At 44.8% G+C, this 23,866-nt stretch overlaps 2 protein-coding genes across 4 annotated transcripts; one reads left to right on the top strand and one right to left on the bottom strand.

Moving 5' to 3' along the window:
* The first annotated feature begins 12 nt into the window (after positions 1-12).
* ZC2HC1C (zinc finger C2HC-type containing 1C) lies at positions 13-23,732 on the top strand. Of its 3 annotated transcripts, none has more exons than XM_077463649.1 (3): positions 13-118; positions 15,455-16,612; positions 22,765-23,732. In XM_077463649.1, the coding sequence occupies exons 2-3, from the start codon at positions 15,473-15,475 to the stop codon at positions 23,017-23,019; spliced, it is 1,395 nt and encodes a 464-aa protein (XP_077319775.1). In that variant the 5' UTR covers positions 13-118; positions 15,455-15,472; the 3' UTR covers positions 23,020-23,732. The 3 variants fall into 3 exon arrangements, with proteins under 3 accessions (XP_077319775.1, XP_077319772.1, XP_077319773.1); XM_077463646.1 differs by lacking the exon at positions 13-118 and adding an exon at positions 7,182-7,325; XM_077463647.1 differs by lacking the exon at positions 13-118 and adding an exon at positions 7,195-7,329.
* Positions 4,920-7,101, bottom strand: ACYP1 (acylphosphatase 1). Its single transcript, XM_077463656.1, has 3 exons — positions 7,010-7,101; positions 5,479-5,566; positions 4,920-5,337 (listed from the first exon to the last, which is right to left on the bottom strand). Exons 2-3 carry the CDS (start codon positions 5,560-5,562, stop codon positions 5,122-5,124), a joined length of 300 nt encoding a protein of 99 aa, XP_077319782.1. The 5' UTR covers positions 5,563-5,566; positions 7,010-7,101; the 3' UTR covers positions 4,920-5,121.
* Positions 23,733-23,866: the final 134 nt, after the last annotated feature.

The following is a 23,866-nucleotide window of genomic DNA, read 5'->3' as shown; positions in this document are numbered from 1 at the left end:
CATGGATACGGGGGCGGGCACTTCTTGGTTACAGCACACATGTAATCAGTAGATGTGTGCACATCCGTATACAAAAGTTTGTGCAGTTCGTGTCACGTGGTTTCGTTCATCTTAAAAGGTAAGCAAAGCTCCTCCTTCATCTTCCCCAGGACCAAACTTCTGATGGACCTCCAATATGCAGATAGAATGTTAGCTCCTGTGCACCAGTGTGGGGGGGAAATACTTTGTACACCAGGGGTGCCCAACCTTTTGAGGAGCGAGGGCCACTTTAGCGACTTGGTAAGCGGTTGCGGGTAGGGTTGCCACCTTTTTGTCAAGCCAAACGCTTAAGCAGCGCACGCCAATTTATTAAAAAATGTTTTTGTAGTACATTCAATTCGTTACCTCTGTACAAATCAATTTTGTTATGTAGTATACATTATACATATATTTTTGTGCTTAACCATTTGCCGACCAGCCGCCGAAGTCTCACTGTGGCAGAATGGCTTGGCTGGGCGAAGCGACGTTATGTTACGTTGCTTCGCCCTGTGGCCACTAGGGGCGCTCGTCGTCTGCAGCACGCCCCCCGAGTCGATGCCGGCGGTCACAATCACTGATGGGGCTTCCGCGATCGCCGCTGACACATGGAGAACCGTTATCTGTGTGTGTAAACACAGTTTCCGGTTCTCTGAGGGGAGAAGTGACAGATCGTCTGTTCATACAGAGTATGAACAGCCATCTATCTCTTCTCCTACACAGTCCCCCCACCCCCCTTCAGTTAGAAACAAAAAACAGGAAACGCGATTAACCCCCTTGATTGCCCTCTGGTGTTCACCCCTTCACTGCCAGTGCCATTTTTACAGTAATCGGTGCATTTTTATAGCACCGATCCTTGTATAACTGACAATGGCCCCACTATTTTTACGCATGGATTCACTTTTATAGATTTTTATATTTTAATGATATCATGATATAGGGTAGGGACCGATGTGAGTGTGAAATGTGCAGGGATAGGGACAATTGTAGACACTCACTCAGGTGGAACTGGATGGACTGGTGTCTTTATTCAACCTTACTAACTATATAACTATATGTTGCTATAATCAATCTTTATACGGTGTGAATAACTCTTAATCTATTAATTTCCACTTAATATATTTTTTAGCGCTGCTACATATATTTTCCTTGTTTCTATTGTATGTATCGTACTTCTAGCAGCTGCTTTTTATTTTTATGCTTATAGTTTAGCGCAGTATATACACAAATTTTTCTATGTACGGGAGAGGAGGGTATGATGGGGCAGAATGGGGAGGGATTTCTTGCAGTGTCTATAGGGTGACCAGGGATTGATGTTGGGAAGGAAAGTGACCGTGGAATGATGTCCCTCAGCTTGATGAATGACGTGGTCTGGGGGTGATGTAAGCTAGGGGGGAGTTGGGGGCTGGGAAGTGGTCAGATGGTGATGCCTAGAGGTCTACTGACCTCTAGACATCAGCCGATATTTGGCCATTTTGGAGAAATCGTCATCAGCCGATAATTATCCAAATTAGGCTGATATAACACTGACCGCACCTCTGCCAGCAGAGTGTGAAGAATCCTCCCTTTTCAACACTGTTGGCAGAGCTGCGGCATGTAAAACTGTAGGGAGAGAGAAAGAGGAGATGTCAAAATTGAGGTTAATTGTCGGGGGTGGGCGGGACCCAGCTATCCAACACATGCCAATGGGATGAGATCTAGGAGGGCCGCTACGTGTATGTGGCCCTGCCCCTTTCTTAAACAGACCAATCATTGACTGGATATCTGCTGGGTCCCGCCCACCTCCGATATCACGCTGAATTTGTCAGCTCCTCTCTCTCCATACAGTTACACACACCGCGGTGCTGCAGAGAGCATTCAGTTACAGTATCGGCTGTGAAATCTGCCAATGCCAACCAGTGCCACCTTCCAGTGCCATCTGCCATTGACAATTAGTGCCACCTAATCGGCCGCAAAAATCAGCATCATATATCGGGCACCCCGATTTCTAAATATCGTCATCGGGCAGAGAAAAACCCATATCGGTTGACCTCTAGTGATGTCTCTAATTTAAGGAAAAAAAAAAACTCTTGTGCTCATCTACTAAGGGTCCTTTCAAACGGGGCGGATCAATGCTGATCCGCCCCGTGGATATCCACTTGCTCAGCGGGGATCGCCAGAGCGATCTCCGCTGAGCAGGAAGATGACAGGTCTGTCTCTGCACACTGTGCAGGGACGGACCTGTCACAGCGCCGCTCTCCCCTATGGGAGATCGGGTGAGGATGGACCGCAGTGTCCGTCATCACCCGATCCAATGACAGATGGAAAAATAGCTTTTTCCTCTGTAACACTTTTTTGGATCGGAGCGGCTCAGATGTCAGCAGACATGTCACCGCTGACATCCGACGCTCCATAGAGTTCTATGGAGCATCTGTTCAGGTCCGCCAGAAAAACTGACAGGCGGACTGTCCATGTGAAAGGGGCCTTATGTATACAGCAATACATTTCTCCAGAGCCTCTCCCATCCTCTGGAACTCGCTCCACCTGTCCAGCTATCCCATACTCTTGCTACCTCCAGGCGATTCCCTGTACCACCTGCTCCACCCTATTAGATTGTAAGCTCTTCTGAGCAGGGCCCTCTTAATCCTCATATTTTGTTGTATTACAACTGTATTGTCTCCCTTTTATATTATAAAGCGTTGCTTAAACTGTTGGCACTATATAAATCCTGTATAATAATCATACAGCAGTACTATTTAATGAAAAGAATCTGTTATAAACTTTCAGTACATATCTATATAATCCAGCCCCCAGCACTCTGTATGTACAGATGATGTGAAGGTAATTTATGACCATTCATGTAACCCCGTGTTATCCAGGCTCTGAGTCTGTACAATCAGAGGCGTAGACTCATCACATATACACAGGGTTACAGGCATGGTTGTACATTACTTTCACATTATCTGTATAGAACTATAGATAGACATAAGTGCTGCTGAGGAGGCATCTGTCAGCTGTGATCGGGCTGCAAACTCCCCCTCCCCCCCCCCCCCCCCATACACTCATTATTTCGTCTGATTCTCCTGTCACCTGAACCCTTCACTGCATCATCTGCAAAACATATAAATACTCCTAAACTTTGCTACTTTCCTTTCTAGGAGACCTTTCGCAGAAAAAAACTCACCTCCTCCCTGCATGTAATGTGAGCAGCCGACAGGAGCTACAGAGATAGCAGAGACCATGCTGGGGAGACATGAGTGGAGAAAGGAGCTTTGGATTCCAGCACACACACATCGGGCACAGTGTAATTATTTACAAGCAATGCCACTGCTGCTGTCGCACAGTGACAGGTGTGCTGATGGGCCCCCATTCCCCCTCCCCATCTGAATGGTCTGTCCCTGTTTTGGGCTGAATCATGTGCATGGGTTACAGGCAGTACAAAACCCGGGCACATGATTCAAGACCCGTACTGTCTGGATGAATCCCGAACAGGTGGCAACCCAAGTTGTGGGTGGATGACAGGTCTGTGTTTACCCTGCATATACAGAGCAGACATGGCCCGCTCTCCTCTATGGGCCTTCCAGACAGAAGGGGGACGGATCCTCTTTTCTGTGTTTTGTTTTTTAAAGCGGATCGGATTGGAGATAAGTGGTTATAAAGAGATACAAGTCCGTTTTATATCTAGAGGTGAATGGAGAGTCTGATTGGGTCCACCTGAAAAAGACAGGTGGACCTGTTTGGATCGATCGTGTGAAAGGAGCCTAATGCTGCATTCACATTGCTACATTAAGGTTTACCTTCACCTCCGCTGACCTCAATCTTCACTTCCTCCTCAGGATTCCTGCAGGTATCGCTGGTTGCTGCTGTCCCCCAAGTGGGTATGACTGGTGTCTGCGGTTGGCCTTCTTCCAGGGCTGGTCCTGCTGGCATTTACTGTTGGGTATTGCTGGTTCCCGGCCCACCATCCCTAAGCATCAGTGTGACAGGAGCCAGCGCTGGAGGAAGCATGTGGCTGCAGTAGAGAGCAGAGGCGATGCTTCCTGTATCACTTCTGTCACTGGAAGTCTACATTTAATATCACTCCACTTTTGACAAGGGTCGGCACTATATTAGGAAGCATTGGCTCTGCTTCTTCTAGTGCCGGCGCTGTTCTTCACACTGATGTTCGGGGATGGCGGGTCGGTAACCTGCGATCTGGGCTTGCCGAATCGCCATCCCAGAGCAAGAGATGACGGGCCACATCAGAGGGTGCCAAGGGCTAGAAGTTCATCACCCCTGGTGTACACAGATGGTTAGCTCTGGTGTGGGGGATATTCTGTGTATATGGATGGTTAGCTTCGGTGTGAGGGATATTCTGTGTACATGGATGGATGGAGGGGAAGGATGAAATTGTGTGAATGAATCAATGCACTGCATGTTATCTCCGCTTGCAGAGCTTGGAATCATTGAATGAGGTTACCAAAAATGTCAATATTGCAAAATATACAGCCACAGCCTACATAACCAAGCTCCATATCATGCTGAATACACTAAATGATTAATGCATCTTAAATAGAAAACGATCTTTAGATATGCTTTTGGAGTAAAAAGCTTTTATTAAAATAAATTTGATAACAAAAAAAAAAATTGATTTTTAAATAAAAAAAAAAAAATCTTTAAAAAAAAAAAAAATCATTGATTTATATCCACCCTGGTTAGGGATATTCTGTGTATATGGATGGTTAGCTCCGGTGTGGGGGATATTCTGTGTATATGGATGGTTCGCTCCGGTGTGGGGGATATTCTGTGTACATGGATGGTTAGCTCCGGTTTGGGGGATATTCTGTGTATATGGATGGTTGGCTCCGGTGTGGGGGATATTCCATGTGCACGGATTGCAGGCCTTGTGCTCCAACATGAGATGATTAGAGACAAGCACACAGAGGGAATTTATGAGGGTTATTTCCCTTTTTTTTTTTTTATTTCAGTGCAACAGAACCAACACAACACAACACAATACAGTATAGGGAGTGTACAGCTGTGTGAGTGTTCCCACTGTACAAGCATTTATTCATTTTTCTCTGTGACATCACCCAGACGATCCTGCGGGACAAAGCGTTCCCCATCAACTCCTGCAGTACTGGACTTTCACTTTTTAACGGAGAAACTTCTGAATTCCAGTTGTTGGATGTCCCTCTGGTTGTGAAATTTGGCCTCTGTGATTCTGGATTTGGGGCTCCCTTTTTCTTGCAGCCATTTCTGCATCTCCCGCACTCGGCTCAGCGGCCCCTGAATCTGCCCTTGGACCGTCCCATTGTCTGTATTCTGCACCCAGCCTACCAAGCCCAGACGCGTCCCCTCTGCCTGAAATTGGGGGAACAAAGAGCACCATCAGCAGGATGACAGAACATCAGAAATCTGAGTGACGACATGACACTCCAACTAGGGGGCAACATGTGAGGTCCTCCTTGATGGGGATGGTGAGCGGGATGGATGGACATTTACCTGTGTGTACTTGCGGAAGAAAACCCCCTGCACCTTCCCAAACACCTCATAGTCCAGGGAGATGAGCGAGCCACCCTCTGCCATGTTCCTGAGGGGGAAGAGACAAATAACATGGTTATCGCGGCGATAGATCATCGATTCTTCACTGACCAATCTCTCTTCTCAGCTCAATAATTCCTTCATCACTCTTGCGTTGCTTTGCTGTTACATATTTTCATCTCTGCATTTGTCAGAGCATTTCTTACTCTCACCCTGTACTGGTTGTTTGTACGTCAGACATGATAGCCTGTTCTTGCCAGGGAAAGGCTGCTGAGAGAAAACCGTGCTCATGGACAAGGGGCCCCTGTGTACACAGGACAAATGAGATGATCTAAGGAGTTTCCCATACATAGGATGGGTCCCTAACTGTCCTCTTACACCCCCCCCCCCCCCCCAATGGTTTTCTATATAGGGGCCTTGCAATGCTCTACCCCCACCATGCAATAGAGGGTATATAGGAGTTTCTGCTGACACAACCCTACCCCCATACATAGAAAGGGCCCCTGTGTACACAGTGGGAATATATTAATGAGCCTCGCTACCCTCCACCCCCACCATACACAGGAGGAACCCCCCTGGTTAAATACATAGGTGTATCTACTGACACAACCCCCTCCCCCCCCATGGCTTGATATATAAGGGGCCTCACAATCCTCTACACCAGGGATATGCAATTAGCGGACCTCCAGCTGTTGCAAAACTACAAGTCCCATCATGCCTCTGCCTCTGGATGTCATGCTTGTGGCTGTCAGAGTCTTGCTATGCCTCATGGGATTTGTAGTTCTGCAACAGCTGGAGGTCCACTAATTGCATATCCCTGCTCTACACCCACCCTACACAGGAGTGCCCCTGTTTACAGAATGTTCCACTCCTTCCCCTATACAGAGGAAGAGTCCCTCTATGGCTGGTATATAGGGGACATAGGAGGGGCCCCTGTGTACACAGGAGGAATGAGAAGACCCCATACCAAAGAAGGCCCCCTCGTGGCTGGTTATATGGGGGGAATCACAATCTTGTACCCTGTCCTCCCATGTCTGAATATATAGTGGACATCACAATACTCTACCCCACCATACACAGCAGGGGCCTCCATATGGTTGGATATATATGGGCCTCTTGCTGTAACAGTGCTCCATCCCCCTTCCCTTATATACAGGAAAAAGCCCTTCCATGGCTGTATATTGATGGAGCATCGAATTACACAACTCCAGGAGGAATGGGAGGACACATAGAGACCCCCATACATGGTTGGATATATGGGGGCTTCTGTACACAACTCACCCCTTACACAGGAGGGGCTGGAGATATATATAGGGGAGGGGGTGTCTCTCAATAACCCCCCGCAGCATATATATATATATATATATATATAGGAGGAGCTCCTACATGTCTGGATATATAGTGAGTCTCACAGTCCTCCCATTCATACACAGAAGGGGCCTTTCATGGTCGGATATACAGCGGCCCTGTGCTGACACAACAGCCCACTCACTTTGCGCTGCTCCGTTCCTATGACAACACCCGGCCAGCAGAGTCGCAGGATGATGACGTAGGATGTTCCCTTCCTTTACGCGTCCCAGCCTCGGTTCCGCCCATTGGCTCTGTCCTCTGTACACCCCCCCCCCCCCCCAGCACACTGATTGGTCTTCGCATTATATACCGCCTCCAGCGCACAGACGTCCCTCTGTATCCATGGCAGCGGTCTCCATGGTTCCCGCAGTACACAGAGCGCTCCCATCTTCCAGGATGGCGGAGAAGTGAGGAAGATCGGAGGACTCCTGCAGGCTGCAGCCATTCACCCTTCCAGTGTGAGTGAGTAGAATTCCGTCTGTGTGTTCCCGGTCAGCAGTACCGGAGGGATCCCGGACACTGCCCCTCTCCCACACCCTCTCTGTTGTCAACCATTGTGTAGTGGGTGGACCTGGCTGTGTGTAAGCTCTGGGGGGTTTTGTTGAGGAGGACCGTTATTTTGTGTGCAAGAAAACACGTTTCTACAGCAGGCATTTACTATGAGGCCAAAACCACAGCTTGGAAGAAAGCTGATCAGTGTAGAGATGCTCTGTACCAGGGGTCTCTAAACTATGTCCTGGGGCCAATGTGGCCCTTCACCCACCTGTACCCTTGTATGCCCTAATACTCCATCTGATACCAGTGATGGGGGCACCGCTCTTCTCACTGACGCCAATGATGGGGCACCGCTCTTCTCACTGACGCCAATGATGGGGCACTGCTCTTCTCACTGACGCCAATGATGGGGCACCGCTCCTCTCACTGATGCCAATGATGGGGCACCGCTCTTCTCACTGATCATGGTCTGGCTCGCTCCGAAGCAAACAGCAGTAAACTGGCCCTTAGTAAAGAAAGTTTGGATACTCCCCTGATCTATACAAACCGCTATGGAAGGGAATGGGATTCTTCATGGTGGGCATTGTCGGGTGTAGGAGAATGCACAAAATGACACAATGCTCAGGGTGAACGAGGGCTCAGTCACAGCGTATGGGGTATATGCACTACACACACAATCAGAGGGCACAGCCACGGTCCACAGCTTAAATACACTACACACACCAAGTCCCAGCATACTGTACAAGGCCTGCACACACTAAATACAGTCACAGCTCAAGGCCTGCACACAGTCACAGCCTGCACACAGTCACGACCCATGGCTGGCCTGCAGAGACCGTCACATCTCATGGCCTGTATGCACTGCACACACAGCTAACAGCCTGCACGCACGGCACAAAGTTACGGGTGGGTTGCCACCTCATCCCTTTAAAACTGAACACATATGAACTACACAGGTTCTAAGAACAGGTTAATGCAGATAAGGCACCAAGTGAATATAATTACCACCTCTATCAGCCACTGAACCTGTGTAATTATTATGTGTTCAGTTTTAAGGGATGAGGTGGCAACCCTATGGGGCACATGGCCTGTGTGCACTGCACACAGTCGCAGGATATGGCTTAAGTGCATTACAGATACTACACAGAGCCCCCACCCGTGTTGACGCTCTGTGTTTCCCATCCCCTTTCCTGACCTGCTGGCTGCATGCTTGAATAAGGGTCTGATATGGATCTGGGGACCCCATGCCATTTATTTTTTTGGCATGAGGTTCCCCTTCAAATCTATGCCAGACCAGAAAGGCCTGGTATGCATCAGGAGGGGAACCCATGCCATTTTTTTATTTACATTCAGCTGTCAGTGGGGAAACCAGCCGAGTCATCTGTTATGGATGTGGCCGCCGGCTTCCCGGCCCGCTCATTAACAACCAGCTATTCTTCACACAGAATTCAGATCAGTCGATCAATTTTCAACTGATTTGAATTTGAATTGTTCTGAAAATGTGGAATTGGTTAGAAAATAAAGAAACCAAAGTGAAACTTTATTTTTCATTGCCTGCATTCCTTTCACAAGTCGCACATATATCATGCAGGTGTGATTTCCAAGCGACTTTTGAGGTTTTACATTGAAGTCTTTGGCCTTTGAGTCGCATGAAAGTCAAACCAAAGTAATGGATGAACTACTTTAACGTCGCTGCAACTTTAAGTCGCGCAGATATGAATGGTACTCATTGGGAAACGTGGTTTCCAAAGTTGCACAAGTGTAAATGGGGCTTTAAAGCCAGAAGAAGCATTTGCCCCTCTCAGCAGAAGTAAATCTGTAATTGTTCACATGGACATCAAAACTGCAGTGATCTATAATTTACAAAAGGGGCTGCAGTGGGACCAGGAAAACGTATTAAACCTGAGAGCCGCCTATGTACCCGCCTCTCAGCACTTCCTTGTGGACTTTGTGAGTCGCAGGTTATTCCAGGACAATGAATGGTCCTTGAAGCCAGAGGTGTGCCCACAGATAGTAGTCATGGGGACTCCAATAAACACCAGATGCTATCATTTCCTTTCCAAGCCCCGCTTCTGCTTCAATCACTGAAATAGATCCTCCATTGATGGTACACTCCTCACTGGACCTATAGCAAGGGGAAATCCTGAATTCAAAGGCCTGTTTCAAACGGGATTCAGCTTGTATCAGAGCAGTGTGAACAGTATGCTTTGACAAAGCATCTGCAGAGCTTTCAGCAAGCTTTGTTGAAGCTTTTAAAGTACCATTAAGGAGGAGTTCCTGCCTGGGGGGGGGAAAAATAAATAAAGTCAGCAGCTACAACTACTGCAGCTGCTGACTTTAACCACTTGCTGACTGCCCTATGGCAGTAGCTCTGTGTATGTATGTATGATCCTGCACTTCAATCTGCAGGGGGCACGCGCGTGCCGCCAGTAGGCCGCTTTTGCTGTGATACTTCACAGCAGAAGCCAATCTGCAGGTACCAGGCATTCGATGCACCTGCCAATTGTTGATAAACAAAACACAGAACTGGGATCTGCCTATGTAAACAAGATGGGAGAAGGGATGGATTTTGTGTTCCTGCGAAGCCGGGACCAGAATCCATCTCGTCCCTTTGTAAAAGCAGCACATATACTACATACAAACACTGGCTAGGCACACAGTTAACCATTTGATTGCATAGTTTTAGCACTGATCACTGTATTGGTGTCTGGTTCCCACAAAACGTTGTTTAGTGTCTGATTGTCAGCTGCAATATTGCAGACCCACTATAAGTCGCAGATTGCTACCATTACTAGTATAGAAAAAAAATAAATAAAAAAACCCATAAATGTCTCATAGTTTGTAAACCAATCATTATATGCTTATTAGGATTTTTTTATCAAAAACATGTAGCAGAATACATATTGGCTTAATTTTATGAAGAAATTTTGTTTTATTTTCATTTTAATATTTTTTTTTTAATTTTTGGTCTTATATATATAGGGAGAGAGAGAGAGAGATAATATATCGCAAAAAAATAAACCCAGTGGTAATCAAATGGCACCAAAAGAAAGGTCTATTTGTGGGGAAAAAAATTACATACACTTTATTTGGGTACAGCATCGCATGACCGCACAGTTGTCAGTTAACCACTTGCCGACCGCTGCACACCGATATACGTTGGCACAATGGCAGAGGTGGGCAAATGGGCGTACCTGTACTTCCCTTTTAATTGGCGGGGTTAGTGGGTGTGTGCCCGCCGCGTACAACGTGACCATACCCGCAGACTCTATGTCCGCTGGTCTCCCGGCGATTGTTTCACGGAGACGCAGAACGCAGAAATGTAAACAAGGCATTTCCCCATTCTGCCTTGTGATATGACAGAGATCATTGCTCCCTGTCATTGGGGAGCAGTGATCGCTGTCCTGTGAGTTGTAGCTCATCACTCCCTCCACGCTTAACCCCTTGATTGCCCCCTAGTGTTTAACCCCCTTCCCTGCCAGTGTAATTGTAATTTACACAGTAATCAGTGCATTGTTATAGCACCGATCGCTATATAAATGACAGTGGTCCCAAAATAGTGTCAAAAATGTCCGATGTGTCCAGCATAACGTCGGAGTCATGAAAAAAATTCGTAGATCGCCGCCATTAATAATAAAAATGCCATAAAACTATCCCCTATTTTTTGCGCAAACCGATCAATATATGCTTATTGCAATATTTTTTTATTTTTTTTAACAAAAATATGTAGAATACATATCAGTCTAAACTAAGGGGAAAAAATATATATTTTCCTCGTATTTTTGGGGGATATTTATTATAGCATTTTTTTTCAAAATTCTCGCTCTGTTTTTGTTTATAGCACAAAAAATAAAAAAAATCGCATAGGTGATCAAATACCACCAAAAGAAAGCTCTATTTGTGGGAAAAAGGACGTCAGTTTTGTTTGGGTGCAACATCGCACGACCGCGCAATTGTCAGTTAAAACGATGCAGTGCCAAATCGCAAATAGTGCTCTGGTCCGGAAGGGGGTAAAATCTTCCAGGGCTGAAGCGGTTAAGTAATGCAGTGCCATATCGCAAAAAAAATGGCTTGGTCATGAAGCGGGGGTCAAGTGGTTAAAGCAAAACTCCAGGCTAACAACTGAAGACACAGATGATATACATGGGAGCTGTTTTACCTGCCAAGGGATTTGTATTTTTGTCCATCCCTGAGATTTTTACAGCTCGTGTGGACCTGTCTTATAAAGCAGGAGAGTTTTATTTTTCTCTGTTAGACTTAAAGTGAACCTTCACCGCTATGCCCTGTACACACGAGCGAAATTTCCATCAGAAAAAGTGTGGGAGCTTTTGGTCGGATATTCCAACTGTGTGTATGCTCCATCCAACTTTTTCTGTCAGAATTTCCGCCAGCAAAAGATTGAGATCAGGTTCTCTATTTTTCCATCGGGAAAAAGTTCCTATCGGAAATTCCATTCATCTGTATGCAATTCCGATGCGCAAAAGACCACGCATGCTCAGAAACAATTTGACGAATGTTTGGCAGCATTGAACTTCATTTTCTCGGCTCGTCATCGCGTTGTACGTCGCTGCATTCTTGACGGTCGAAAGTTCGCAGAACTTGTGTGACTTTGTATATGCAAGGCAACTGTGGTGTTGTCCTCCCGCCCTTAGCAATGGACATTTTGATTAGTACTTTATTTGTGCTACAAAGCAGCACATCCACTCTTCTCCCTTAGGTGAAACTTGGTCAGCGCTCCCGGCAGTACCTGGCATTTGCGCATGCACAAAGATGGGGATGTGGAAAACCTTCCCTGTCTGCACGTGTGGGTAGCATTTCTACGGCACCTTTGCAGATGTGCTGACGGGCTCATCCTGCACATCATCGGGCACATTCTGTATGTGTGCCAGAATGGTGGCACCTGGGGGGGCAGAGCAACTTAACAAGGTGGACTGAAGATCTGCTTTACGTAATAAAGGTCTTGTCTCCTAGAGCCCATCTCTCCATCACTTTGCTTTCTTTTGTTATCAGCATGCCCCTTGCACCGCAGCACAACTGATTGAATCTGTGTGCTGATTCTCCCTATGTCTGCTGCAAAAGATTTTGCAATTAAATCATACATTTTATTTTATTTTTATTAGAGGTGCACCGAATGGAAATTTTGGTGCCAAAACTGAAAATTTTAGGATACACTTAACCGAAAATGACAGTTTAAAAATAAAATAAATGTGTGTGTGTGTGTGTGTGTGTGTGTGTGTGTATATATATATATATATATATATATATATATATATATATATATATATTATACAATATACACACACTTGTATTGTATCCAACTTTTTATTTTAATATCCTGAATTTAAATGAATATGATTTTATTGTCCGCCATTATTGGCACCCTTTTAGCGCAAGAAAAGCTCAAGCAAACACTGCACACTGGTCCGTTGTGCTTCCATTGTAGTGTTAAAAAAATCCCGCTTGCTTCATTTTTGGTCAGTTAAAAATGCATTGAGAACACATCAATAGCGCACGTTTTTGATGTGGTTTTTGGGTCACATGACCCATGAAGGACACACCTTAAGCACAGTAAAGTCGCCTCAAAATCAGCGCCTTTTTCTCTATCGACAAAATACTGAAAACACAATTTTCGGCTGATATGTATCCGCTGCCAAAATTTCTGTGCATCTCTATTTTTTTATGTGTTCATGATCGGAGAGCTGCATTCTTTTGTGTATTTTATATAAGCCTGGAGTTTAGCTTTTAAAGTAATTGTAAACAGCATGTCCTGCTGTAGTGTGTACTTGCCTCAATTCAGAGCACAGAGTGTGCTTTCCGTCTCTTCTCTCTTCAGAAGGTGATTGGCAGCCTCAGCTGTGCGCATTTCCCTATGAGACTGTGGGGAAAGGATGTCCATTCCATCCACTCAGGTCTCAGATTACACTCAGCCCTTCTGCAGTGCAATGTGTGACAAAAGACCCCCTGCCCCGTTCCTGCTGGAGCTGATAAATAGCCTTCGATCTGTGTGTCTTAGATTGCTATAGAGGAGAGAGGGCTGCAGATAAACGGGTACAATTTATGTAGGAGAATCTCTGAGTATCACCTGAGGCCAGTCACTTCACTGGGTATATGTGAGGGTTTACAACTACTTTTAACTTTTTTCCGCCTGCCTTATTGTAAAATGACAGTCGGGTGGGACCACTCTTGTTCTGGGAGGATGTCATATGACGCGCTCCCATTCTTGCTGCTGGGGGTCCGCGATGATCAGTGATTGCAGTAAAGAGCAGATTACGTAGGCTCTCTACCATGTGTTCAGCTGTGTCCAATCACAGCTGATCACATATAAATAAATATCGGCATTTCCTTTCCTCTGTGCTGTCAGTGTCTGAGGAAAGGTACGGTAAGCTGCTAGCTGGCTTTCCTGTGGTAACAGGGGCATTTGTACTGATCACCACTGTCCATCAGTGCCCATCAGTAAAGAAGAAAAATTACTTATTTACAATAATTTTTATTTTTTTACATTTTCCACTCTTTTTTTCATTTGTTTAGCAAACAAAAAAAACACCAGTGGCACTTAAATACCACCAAAAGAAAGCTTAGTCTCAAAAAAATGATACAAATTTTCATTTGTGTGCAGTGTTGCATGACTGCACAACTGTCAATCAAAGGAGAGTAGGAGCAAGGACTGACGCATTTAAGGTCTTCCAGGCTATAAAAGCCGATTCCTCAATGGGACTGGCTACAGTGAAGTCTCCCTAGGAAGAAAATTTGCAGGGCAGCCACGTGGTCATCCTACGACAGTCTGTAGGGTAGATCCAGCAGTTCTTTCCAAGAGCAACCATTTTTACAAGATTCCTCTAACATTTTTCATGAATAAAATACTTGCAACCCACTTCCCCCCGTGTTATGTGCTATGCCCCATGATGTGCTGCTATGCACGCACCAGGAAAATTGCGGGTACCTTTCAGTATTCGCATAGCAACATATAATTTCCCTTTCAGTTTGCAGCAAGTATTATTGGAATAGTGTAGGGTTTCCTAAAGCATGATACAGACTTTTCACAGCTGCATCAGAAAAGAATAATTATTGAAAGTTGAGACGCTTCCATTTACATGCTACACCAGTGCAGCAATGACATCATAGCATTGTCCCCCCCCTAGCAACCAACACAGCACACTGTACCCCAAACAGGTGAGAATCTGCCCATCCACATCACAAACTATCAAACCCATTCCATCCAATATCACCCTGGACATTGTACGAAGAGACCCCCAGACCATTTGGGGGGTTTCCATCACCAGCCTCATCATCTCCATTTCCAGCTTCTTTTGTGGTCTGTGCTCCATCCCCAGAAAGCTCCGTACACTCTGCCCCTAAGGAAACAGTTCTGTACCCAAGAGTTTCCCCTTCCGCCAATCAACCACTCCCATTTCACATTCCACACCATATATTTTTGTATTTGTTCGTAAAATCTCACTACCTACAGTATAGAACAGGGGTGTGACTACAGCAGCATCATGGTTGCCATTAAAAGGGCCAATTGTGATTTCAAGACTAGATGGCCAGAGCACACCCCCCCCTTTACATCCGATATGAAGATGCCCCCTGCCCTCCCTTACATCACAGTCCACCCTCCTTACCTAGTGCTGCTGCTGGGAGTGGAGCTGGGAAGCAGAAAGTGCAGAGTCTGGAGGAGGGCCGGAGTCAACTACCAAAGTCTGCTGAATGCGAAGACCAGGGGTGGTGGAGATAAGGGGGTGCTGTGGCTGCACAGAATCTGGTGGAGTAGTTCTGTCGTCCTCTATGCTGAGACGAGGTGGGAGTAGAGACAAAGGGGGTGCCACAACTACAGGAGAGGTGCAAGGGCCACGGGAAATGGCTTGGCAGGCCGGATTCGGCCTGTAGGCCTTCACACATGGCATAGACTGTGCACACCAGGTCATTACTATAGCACACATGCACCATAGATTTCTATACATTCAGCATATTTCTGTACATCCTTTCTCCCATTTCACCCCCAGAATGCATAGGATTCCATATTGTACACAGGGAAGGTAGCTATGTAGAGATCTCCTTACGTTTATACCCAATACTGAATTCTGTAACATTTTAGTTTCTCCCCAGTGCCAGCATGGCAAGGCTCAAGATGGCTCCAAATGCATACCCTGAGGGGTTAGCTGAATCAAGGCTTCCTACATTGCAAGCCCCTAAAATGCTGTCCCGTCTGGAGATGTTAAAGAACGACTACCAAGAGCGAAACCTCAGAGTCAAAGAGGAGAAGATGATGACTCTGCTAAAACAGCAACAAGAGCGCATCTCACATAGGGTCACCAACTCTTCACTGTACACTGCATATCCTTCTCAACACAAGTCCTTTCATGAAGTCCACCAGCACCCATATTCAAGTCCCTGGGCTCCAGAGGAAAGCGCATGGGCCTCTAACTGGACAGTAAGCAAGAGGACTGCTGGCATAGACCGCGCACATCCTCTCAAACCAGTCTATCACCGCAAGGCCACCACACACATGCCTAACAGCCATCACCCTCCGTCAGCTAACGGGTACAAACCTCTTCCAGTACAAGAGCAGGTAAGGTCCAAATCTGGCCCAGCCCGGACAAACCCTTGGCAACAGCTGGAAAAGAAGGAGTCCAACCTGGAAGCTGAGATTCGCAGGAAAGAAGCGCTGCTAAGAGAAAAGCTGCGGAAAACAGAGGAAGAACTGCGCCGCATGCAGAGAGAGAGAGAAGAGGTGGAAATGGAAGACAAAAGAGTCCACGAGATTCAGGACACCAGGAGGGTGAGGGCAGTCACAACCCACAACAAGACAACAAAGACCTATCATTATTCAGGCTACAGCGAAGAGAAAGACAGGGAGGACAGATATCGTCATGTGGAGGACAGATTCTATCAGGACATGGAAGCTAAAAGCCAGATCCAGGAGCCAACCTCAGATAGGAGCACAAAACTTATCAGACAAACCAAGAATATTACTCCACCACTGACAAATGGCTCATCCCATATCACAGTGGCACAAACCAACAGATCCGCCATAGGCGATCGTGTAGAGGAGGACAGTGAAGAGGACTTGGTTCCATGCGAGCTGTGCGGTCGACGTTTTATGGTGCAGCGTCTAGAGAAACATATGCAGGTCTGCCAGAAGATGCTGAACTCCAAAAGGAAGGTGTTTGATTCTTCCAAAGCTAGGGCCAAAGGGACCGACCTCGAGCAATATCTACACACCAAAGGGAGAACGAAAGACCCACCACCACAGGTAACTGCATCTCTTCTTACTAACATGTACTGCTTACCTCTCAACTTTTTTGAGATGGGAATGAGGGACACCTATTAGCAAAAGTATGTAGGCATAGGACACACACCCTGCAACGCCCCCTAAAGGAAAATGTATTATATATATATATATATATATATATAAACACTTTTTGAAAGATAGAACTTGCATTCTTTTTATACAACTATATAGATCAGACCAAAATGAGGGACAAATGAGATTGAGAGACAGAGGGACCTTTTTTATTCCCCCCCCCCCCCCCCCAAATGAGGGACAGTCCCTCGAAATCAAGGACAGTTGGGAATGATGTCTCTGGAGCATGCATTATATATCACTGCCCTTCAGTTATAACATTGTGACCAGGTGTCCTATATTATACATCTATGATTTGTGGTTTACCTGTAAAATCCTTTTCTTGGAACACCCAGCAGAACACATTCCATATTCATAGCTAGTTGGGTGAATGGACCCTAGCCAAAAACCACTTCAGCCCAGGTTTTACATCCTTCGTGACCAGGCCATTTTTTTTGCGATACGGCACTGCCTTACTTTAACTGACAATTGCGTGGTCGTGTGACGTTATACCCAAATAATTTTTATTTTATTTTGCGCTATAAAAAAAAGTGACAATTTAGAACAAAAATCAATATTTTTTACTTCCTGCTATAAAACATCCAATAAAAAATGGAAAAATCGAATTTATTCATCAATTGAGACCAATATATATTCTGCTACATATGTTTGGTAAAAAAAATCCCTATAAGTGTATATTGATTGGTTTGTGCAAAAGTTATAGCATCTACAAACTATGGGATACATTTATGGTTTTTTTTTTTTTTTTACTAGTAATGGCGGAAATTGGTGATTTTTTTTTTTTTTTTTTTTTTTTAGCGGGATTGTGGCAGACAAATCTGACAACAATTGACACTTTTTGGGGACCAGTGACACCAATACAGTGATCAGTGGGAAAAAAAAAAAAAGCACCGTCACTGTACAAATGACGCTGGCAGGGAATAGGTGAACATCAGGGGCAATCAAATGGTTAAATGTGTCCCTAGGGGCTGCTTTCTAACTGTGGGGGATGTGCTTTGACTAGGGAAAAACCGAGATCTTATCTTAGCAGACACACAAGATCTTAATTCCCCCTCTGACAAAACGGCAATCTGCCTTGTTTACATAGGCAGATCGCCATTCTGCCTCTCATGAGAACATTCTTCGGGTTGTCAGCTGGACCCGCTGATTGGCTCCCACTGTGTCCGCTCACAGCAGGAACGGGCTGCCAGTGGCACGCATGCGCCCTAGACCCTGTGCACCAAATCGCGTACCGGTACATGATTTCATGCAGGAGGTCCACCCTGTCTTAGTATATCTGAAGTGGTTAAAGTATAACTAAAAAGCAAAACTTTTTGGGGGTTTTGAATAGCGTGGAAAGGGATTAGAACATCCGTCAGGTTTATTTTTTTTATTTTTTTATTATTGCTGTCTGTGCCCCCTTCAGGGAGCTTCACCCTCTCTATTTGTCTTGTTTACCATTTATGATTGAAAGTAAAAAGGAAATCTCAAATTTTGAGTTGTCCCCAGAAAAGTAATGGACGGAAAATCTTCCATTTGGGGACACTAGTTCTGGTGACCTGGGGGTCCCCCAAGATATTCTTTTAATTTGCAGTGATTTCTTCTCATGTCCTGTTTGGCTATGGGACAGGAAGTGAAGGTACATCTCCCCAACAGGACACAGATGGCAAAAATAAACCAGACAGGGGTTATAACCCTCTCTTACTCTATCCAAAATGGGGGGGGGGAAAGTTTTGCCTATAGTTCTACTTTTAAGCTTCAGTTTTTCAGCAAGCAATGACGAACAGACAAAAGGAGATGGATCTCAGTGTCTTGTGGGGAAAAAAAAAAAGATTTTACAGGTAAACCATAAATCCTAATTTTATAATTTGTACATAAAAATACTTCATATCTGTTTCTTGGGATGTCCCAAAGTATTGAATGTGAGTGGTAGGAGATTCACAGCAAGGCCAAACGCCCAAAAACAGAACAGAGAAGAACCCCATTCCAGAGCTGCCAGTAAGACCTTCTGGCCAAAACTGGCATCCGCAGAGGCACAAACACCTACCCGCTAGAACTAGTAAATGTGTTAAGAGAAGACCAGATAGCAGCCTTACAAACTTAACCCCTTCGCCCCAAGGGTAGAACAAATCTAAATGCCTAAGCACAATTTTGCAACTTTAACATGTGTTAGTAAAACTGCACATGGATAACATAAATATGCAGCGCTAATCCAATGTAGTTGAGTACAGTCCATATAATATATTGATAAGGAGAACAAATGAAAGCCCTGTACCAGCTTCAGTGTGCAGATAGAAACACACCACAGTCTTTCCAGCAAGTCTTCTTACCAGAGGAGTTGGACCCTCATATTTATAGAGAGGCCAATAAAGCATGTAAAACTGGACTGTCCACAACATCAGGCAGCAGGTGAATTGTCTCCCATCAAAATCTGTAGGACTGTATGTAAGAACTCCTAATTTACACAACTGATATCGCCATCGTGTGCGTACTCAGCTCCCCGATCATATGGCATACAGCGATGTTATAAACCTAAAAGGTCGCATTGTGAAGCACGTTCTTGAATGGCAAATATTTTATTAAAATTATACTTGCAAAACATCCAATAAAAATGAGCATCAGAATAAGAACAATCAAAGTGGCTGCAGCTCGGGGCGTGCTTGCGGCATCCATCAGGGAAAACCATACATTACAACCACTTTGTGCATCCAGGTGGATTATACCAAATTTTTTAAGACTAATTGGGCTTTCATTTGGTGGTAAATGATAATGGATATCACCAGATTTTTTTTTTTTCTCTCTATAGTATCAAAAGAAAACTGACCCAAAATCGTAAATATTTTTTTAGATTTTTTTTAATTTTTTTATTTAGCTGTATATTTCTTGCTACTACCATAACCTTCCACCAAAGAACAACCCAAATTAAGTTCTCTTGCTCCTGATGATTGCAGCAATACCACATATGTGTATGTTGTTTGGACCCGTAATACAGCCCAAAAAAACATAATGGGCGTTTTGCTTTTTTTTTTTACACAAATTAAAAAAATAAATAAAATCCTGTCCCAAAAAGAAGACTTTGACCCTGATCTTGAACCAAACACTGACCAAGGCACCGGCCTAGATCAAACCTTGATCTAGATCTATATTTTTATTATTTATTTAATTTTTTTTCTTTTTACTCTGCAAGGAGAGAGTGAGAGGTACGATGAATCTCTCTCCTCCATTCACATAGAAAAAAAAACATGGGGGCAGGCTTCACAGTGACTGATCGCTGTGATAGACAATCAGAGGCTATCACATTGATCAAGTGACCCGGAATCAGAAGTTCCGGATCCCGATCGTTAGTACGGGACCTGGGGCTTTCCGTGAGACCCCTGACTCTGTGCTGGGAGAAAGCACCCAACACAAAGGGAGATACGCAAATATGCGGCCCCATGGGGAAAAAAAAAAAAAGCTCAGTCCAGTGAGGCAGCATATTTGTGTTAGGTCGGCACAAAGGGGTTAAAGTAGAAGTTCAGCCAAAAACTAACTCTAAATCTACTTTCAGCCACATTGTAAAACAAAGCTATCTAACCCTGTAAAGCAAAAAATGCTAGAATACCTTTTATGCTGTCAATCTGGTCCCAGGCTGAGCTGTCAGCAGTGGCTTTGCTGTGTAGGCGTGTGCAGGAGAGGCAGTCAACAACAGAAGCCCCATAGTAACTCTATGGGTGACTTCGCTTCCCAGTCCTCTTTGGCTGTCTACTGCACACAGCATCTGTCGCTGGAGACCGGACCAGATTGGTCTCAGAAAAGCTATGTATAGCTAATTTTTTACTTTTTTTGCATTCTAGGGTTAGGTAGATTAGACTTATGCCGCGTACACACAGTCAGAGAATCCGTCGGAATGCGTCTTATCGGACCATGTCGTCAGATAATCCGACTGTGTGTGGTATGCATCAGACTGATTCCGTCCGAATCTCCGTCGGACCCAATTTTCCAACGTGTTGGAAATATTTCCCGACGAACTGGGCCGGTCGGACGTAATCCGATCATGTGTAGAGAATTTTGATTGGACCAAATGCCACGCATGCTCAGATCAAATTCCTACATCAAAGTTATTGGCTACTAGCCTGAATCTAGTCCCATTGTACCGAAATTACGTCATCACGTTATGAAAGATCGGATTTTTCGACAACTTAGTCCGACCGTGTGTATGCAACAGTTCCGGACACAATCCGTCAGACTAAATCTGACGGACAAAATCCGACGGATTTGGTTGGCAGAATCTCCGACCGTGTGTACAGGGGCTTAGAATGTGGCTGTCAGTAGATTTAGAGTAATTTAGTTAGACATTCGTTCTTGACCTGGAGAGGATGGTCCTTGTCCTTGATACCATAGACCTGAGAAATTAGCTGACAAATCCACCAGAAATAATGGATCAATAAGCAGGCTGGACATTGCATAGACCCTCAGGCAGGACAAAAAGGGAGTCAGACTTGTCAACACGAACTTGTAGACTTCAGATAAATTTGAACCCAAAGAGTGAAACGCCTACCTTCTCCTTAAGATGTGTAGGTTTAGGACAAAAAGATGGTATCACTGTGTTCTGATTCAGGTGTAATAAAGCAACCACCTTAGTTAAAAAAAGAGGAAGGAGGCATCAACACCACCTTATCCTGGTGTAGAACCAAGAAAGTGCAACCAATGCCAGTAATCTACAAGTCAAAGTAACTGCAACCAAAAAGACAACTTTGTATGCAAGAAGCAACAAGTCCTCACAGAGGCTCAAAAAAGGATAACATTGCAAAACAGACACAAATTATGGTCCCAAAGGGGTAACCATCTATGTGAGAACCTGGCTTTTACCAAGGAATGAGATTTGATAGGTATCTGACACAGAACAGTCAAGGCTGAGATCTGTCCCATGATGGTACTTTAAGTGGTTGTAAAGCTAAAACATGTTTTTACTTTAACCACTTGAGGTCCAGACCATAGCCTAATGATGGCTACAGCGCGGACATCATTTTTTTTTGAGGAGGCCGTCATAGGACGTCCTCCCCTGTGCACGCTCCCTACGTGTGCTGTGATCGCCGAGTCACTGAGACTTGGGTGATCAATGATCCAAGTAAGGGGCCAGTCCCAGCCACTTACCATGTGATCAGCTGTCAGCAAATGACAGCGGATCACATGATGTAAACAAAAGCTCGGTAATCTTTTTTTTTTCTCCTCGCGCTGACACTGTGGAGAAAAAAAAAAGCCAATCACTGGCTTATGTTAAAGGGACATCAGTCCCAAAGGAGGAGGATCACAGGCACCTAATCTGTGCAAATCAGTACCCTCTGCCAGTGCCACCTGTTATTGCCAGTGCCACCTATCAATGCTCACCAGTGGTGCCAATCGGTGCCACCTATCAGTGTAAGCAATCACTGCCGCCTCATCAGCGTACATCAATGAAGGAGAAATTACCTGTTTTGCACAATTTTATGACAAAATATTTAAAAAAAACAAAATTTTAATTATTTTTTTTCCATTTTTTTTTTAACAAAAAATAAAAACCGCAGGGGTGATCAAATACCACCATAAGAAAGCTCTATTAGTGGGGAAAAAAATGATAAAAATGTAATTTGGGTACAGTGTAGCATGACCGCGCAATTGTCAAAGTGCGACAGCGCTGAAAGCTGAAAATTGGTCTGGACAGGAGGGGTTTAAATGCCCAGTAACAAGTGGTTAATGCATTCCCTGCATTAAGGTAAAAAACAAAAACAAATTTACCACTTGTAGATGTAGCTGAGCTGGGAGAGGTTATACCTAGGCTTTTTAGGGCCAGTGTCCATTCACCTGAAGGTGGCAGCATAACCCATGTAGTCATGAATATGAATTTCTGTAGTGTATGATTAAGGAATAACCCTGCCCATCCAACCCTGTCCTACATCATATAGCTCGCTGTCCACACGTTAGAACATTGTGACCAACTGCCATAAATCATATAATGTAGATCATTGCTTGCTTAGTTGTGGTTCCTGAAAGGCTGTTTCCCATTCTAGTGTCATTTCTGACCCTGACATTTCTCTCCACTTTAGGTCAAAGGCAGCTCATGGCGTCAGAAGCACGAGTCTTTCATCCGAACCATTCGCCAGGCTCGCCTTGTGCAGGACGTTGTGAGCAAAGGAGGAAAACCATCTGATGTGCCTCCACCTCCGCCAGAGGAAAATCCAGATTATGTGACCTGTCCTCACTGCAGTCGCCGCTTCGCTCCACGACCTGCTGAACGCCATATACCCATGTGTGCAACGATTAAGAGCAGGCCCTGCCCTCCTCCAGCCCGGCGCCGCTGACACCCGTGCGCTATGGGACTAGTGTGTGAAATATCCCTGCCAAGATGGATAAGAGATGCAGGATAGGCACCCGCTATATAAAGCGGTGTCTCCAAACTGTCACAGGGGGCCAGATGCAGCCCTTTGCTTACCTTTATCTGGCCCCTGGAGCACTATTCCGCCCACTGATGCCCATAATGGAGAGCTATTCCTCCCTGGTATAGCTTCTAAATATAGGCTGTGGAAATGGCGATTTGCTTCAGCCTGAACCTTACTTACAAGTGAGTCTTAAAACACAAAGGGGTTGATTTACAAAAACTGGAAAGTGCAAAATCTGATGCAGCTCTGCATAGCAATCCAGCTTAGATGTGTTTTTGTTTTGTTTTTTTGCCAAAGCTTAAAGTTATGGGTTGATACTTTGATAAAATGGCTATTTTTTATTATGTATATATATATATATATATATATATATATATATATATATATATATATATATATATATATATCTGAATCTCCTTACTCAGAATGCCTCACCCAGAGCACCCCCTCCCATCCGGGGAAACAGGAGAACTCAAGTCTACATCAGCAGAAGACCCTTTAGATAAGGGGCATATCCAATCTCTGCTTGACAACACGAACTACACTGTGATGATGCTTATAAACAATGATTCATATTCTATTATAAAGAGAGGCCATAAGTCCAAGCAATAAAAGGAAGATTCATTAAAACGGAACACTTGCGTCAGTGTGTTTCTTTCAAACGCGCACGTATATTTTACATTTGAAATTAGGACAAGTGCAGATAACTCGTACAGACATTTGTCTGGAATCCAAAACGCAGGTCCCAAGGTCACATTCAGGGCTAGTG

The sequence above is a fragment of the Lithobates pipiens genome, unplaced genomic scaffold, assembly GCF_037356315.1.
Source record: "Lithobates pipiens isolate NorthernLeopardFrog02 unplaced genomic scaffold, aLitPip1_a1.2 Scaffold_30, whole genome shotgun sequence".
Taxonomy (NCBI): domain Eukaryota; kingdom Metazoa; phylum Chordata; class Amphibia; order Anura; family Ranidae; genus Lithobates; species Lithobates pipiens.
This window is presented reverse-complemented; position numbering and strand designations above follow the sequence as displayed.

Excerpts from the sequence above, each read along its gene's own strand:
- ACYP1 (XM_077463656.1), bottom strand. The coding sequence starts at position 5,562 with ATGGCAGAGGGTGGCTCGCTCATCTCCCTGGACTATGAGGTGTTTGGG. Across the intron at positions 5,338-5,478 it reads TCTTCCGCAAGTACACACAG|GCAGAGGGGACGCGTCTGGG; the intron begins GTAAATGTCCAT and ends CCCCAATTTCAG.
- ZC2HC1C (XM_077463649.1), top strand. The coding sequence starts at position 15,473 with ATGGCAAGGCTCAAGATGGCTCCAAATGCATACCCTGAGGGGTTAGCT. Across the intron at positions 16,613-22,764 it reads CGAAAGACCCACCACCACAG|GTCAAAGGCAGCTCATGGCG; the intron begins GTAACTGCATCT and ends TCTCCACTTTAG.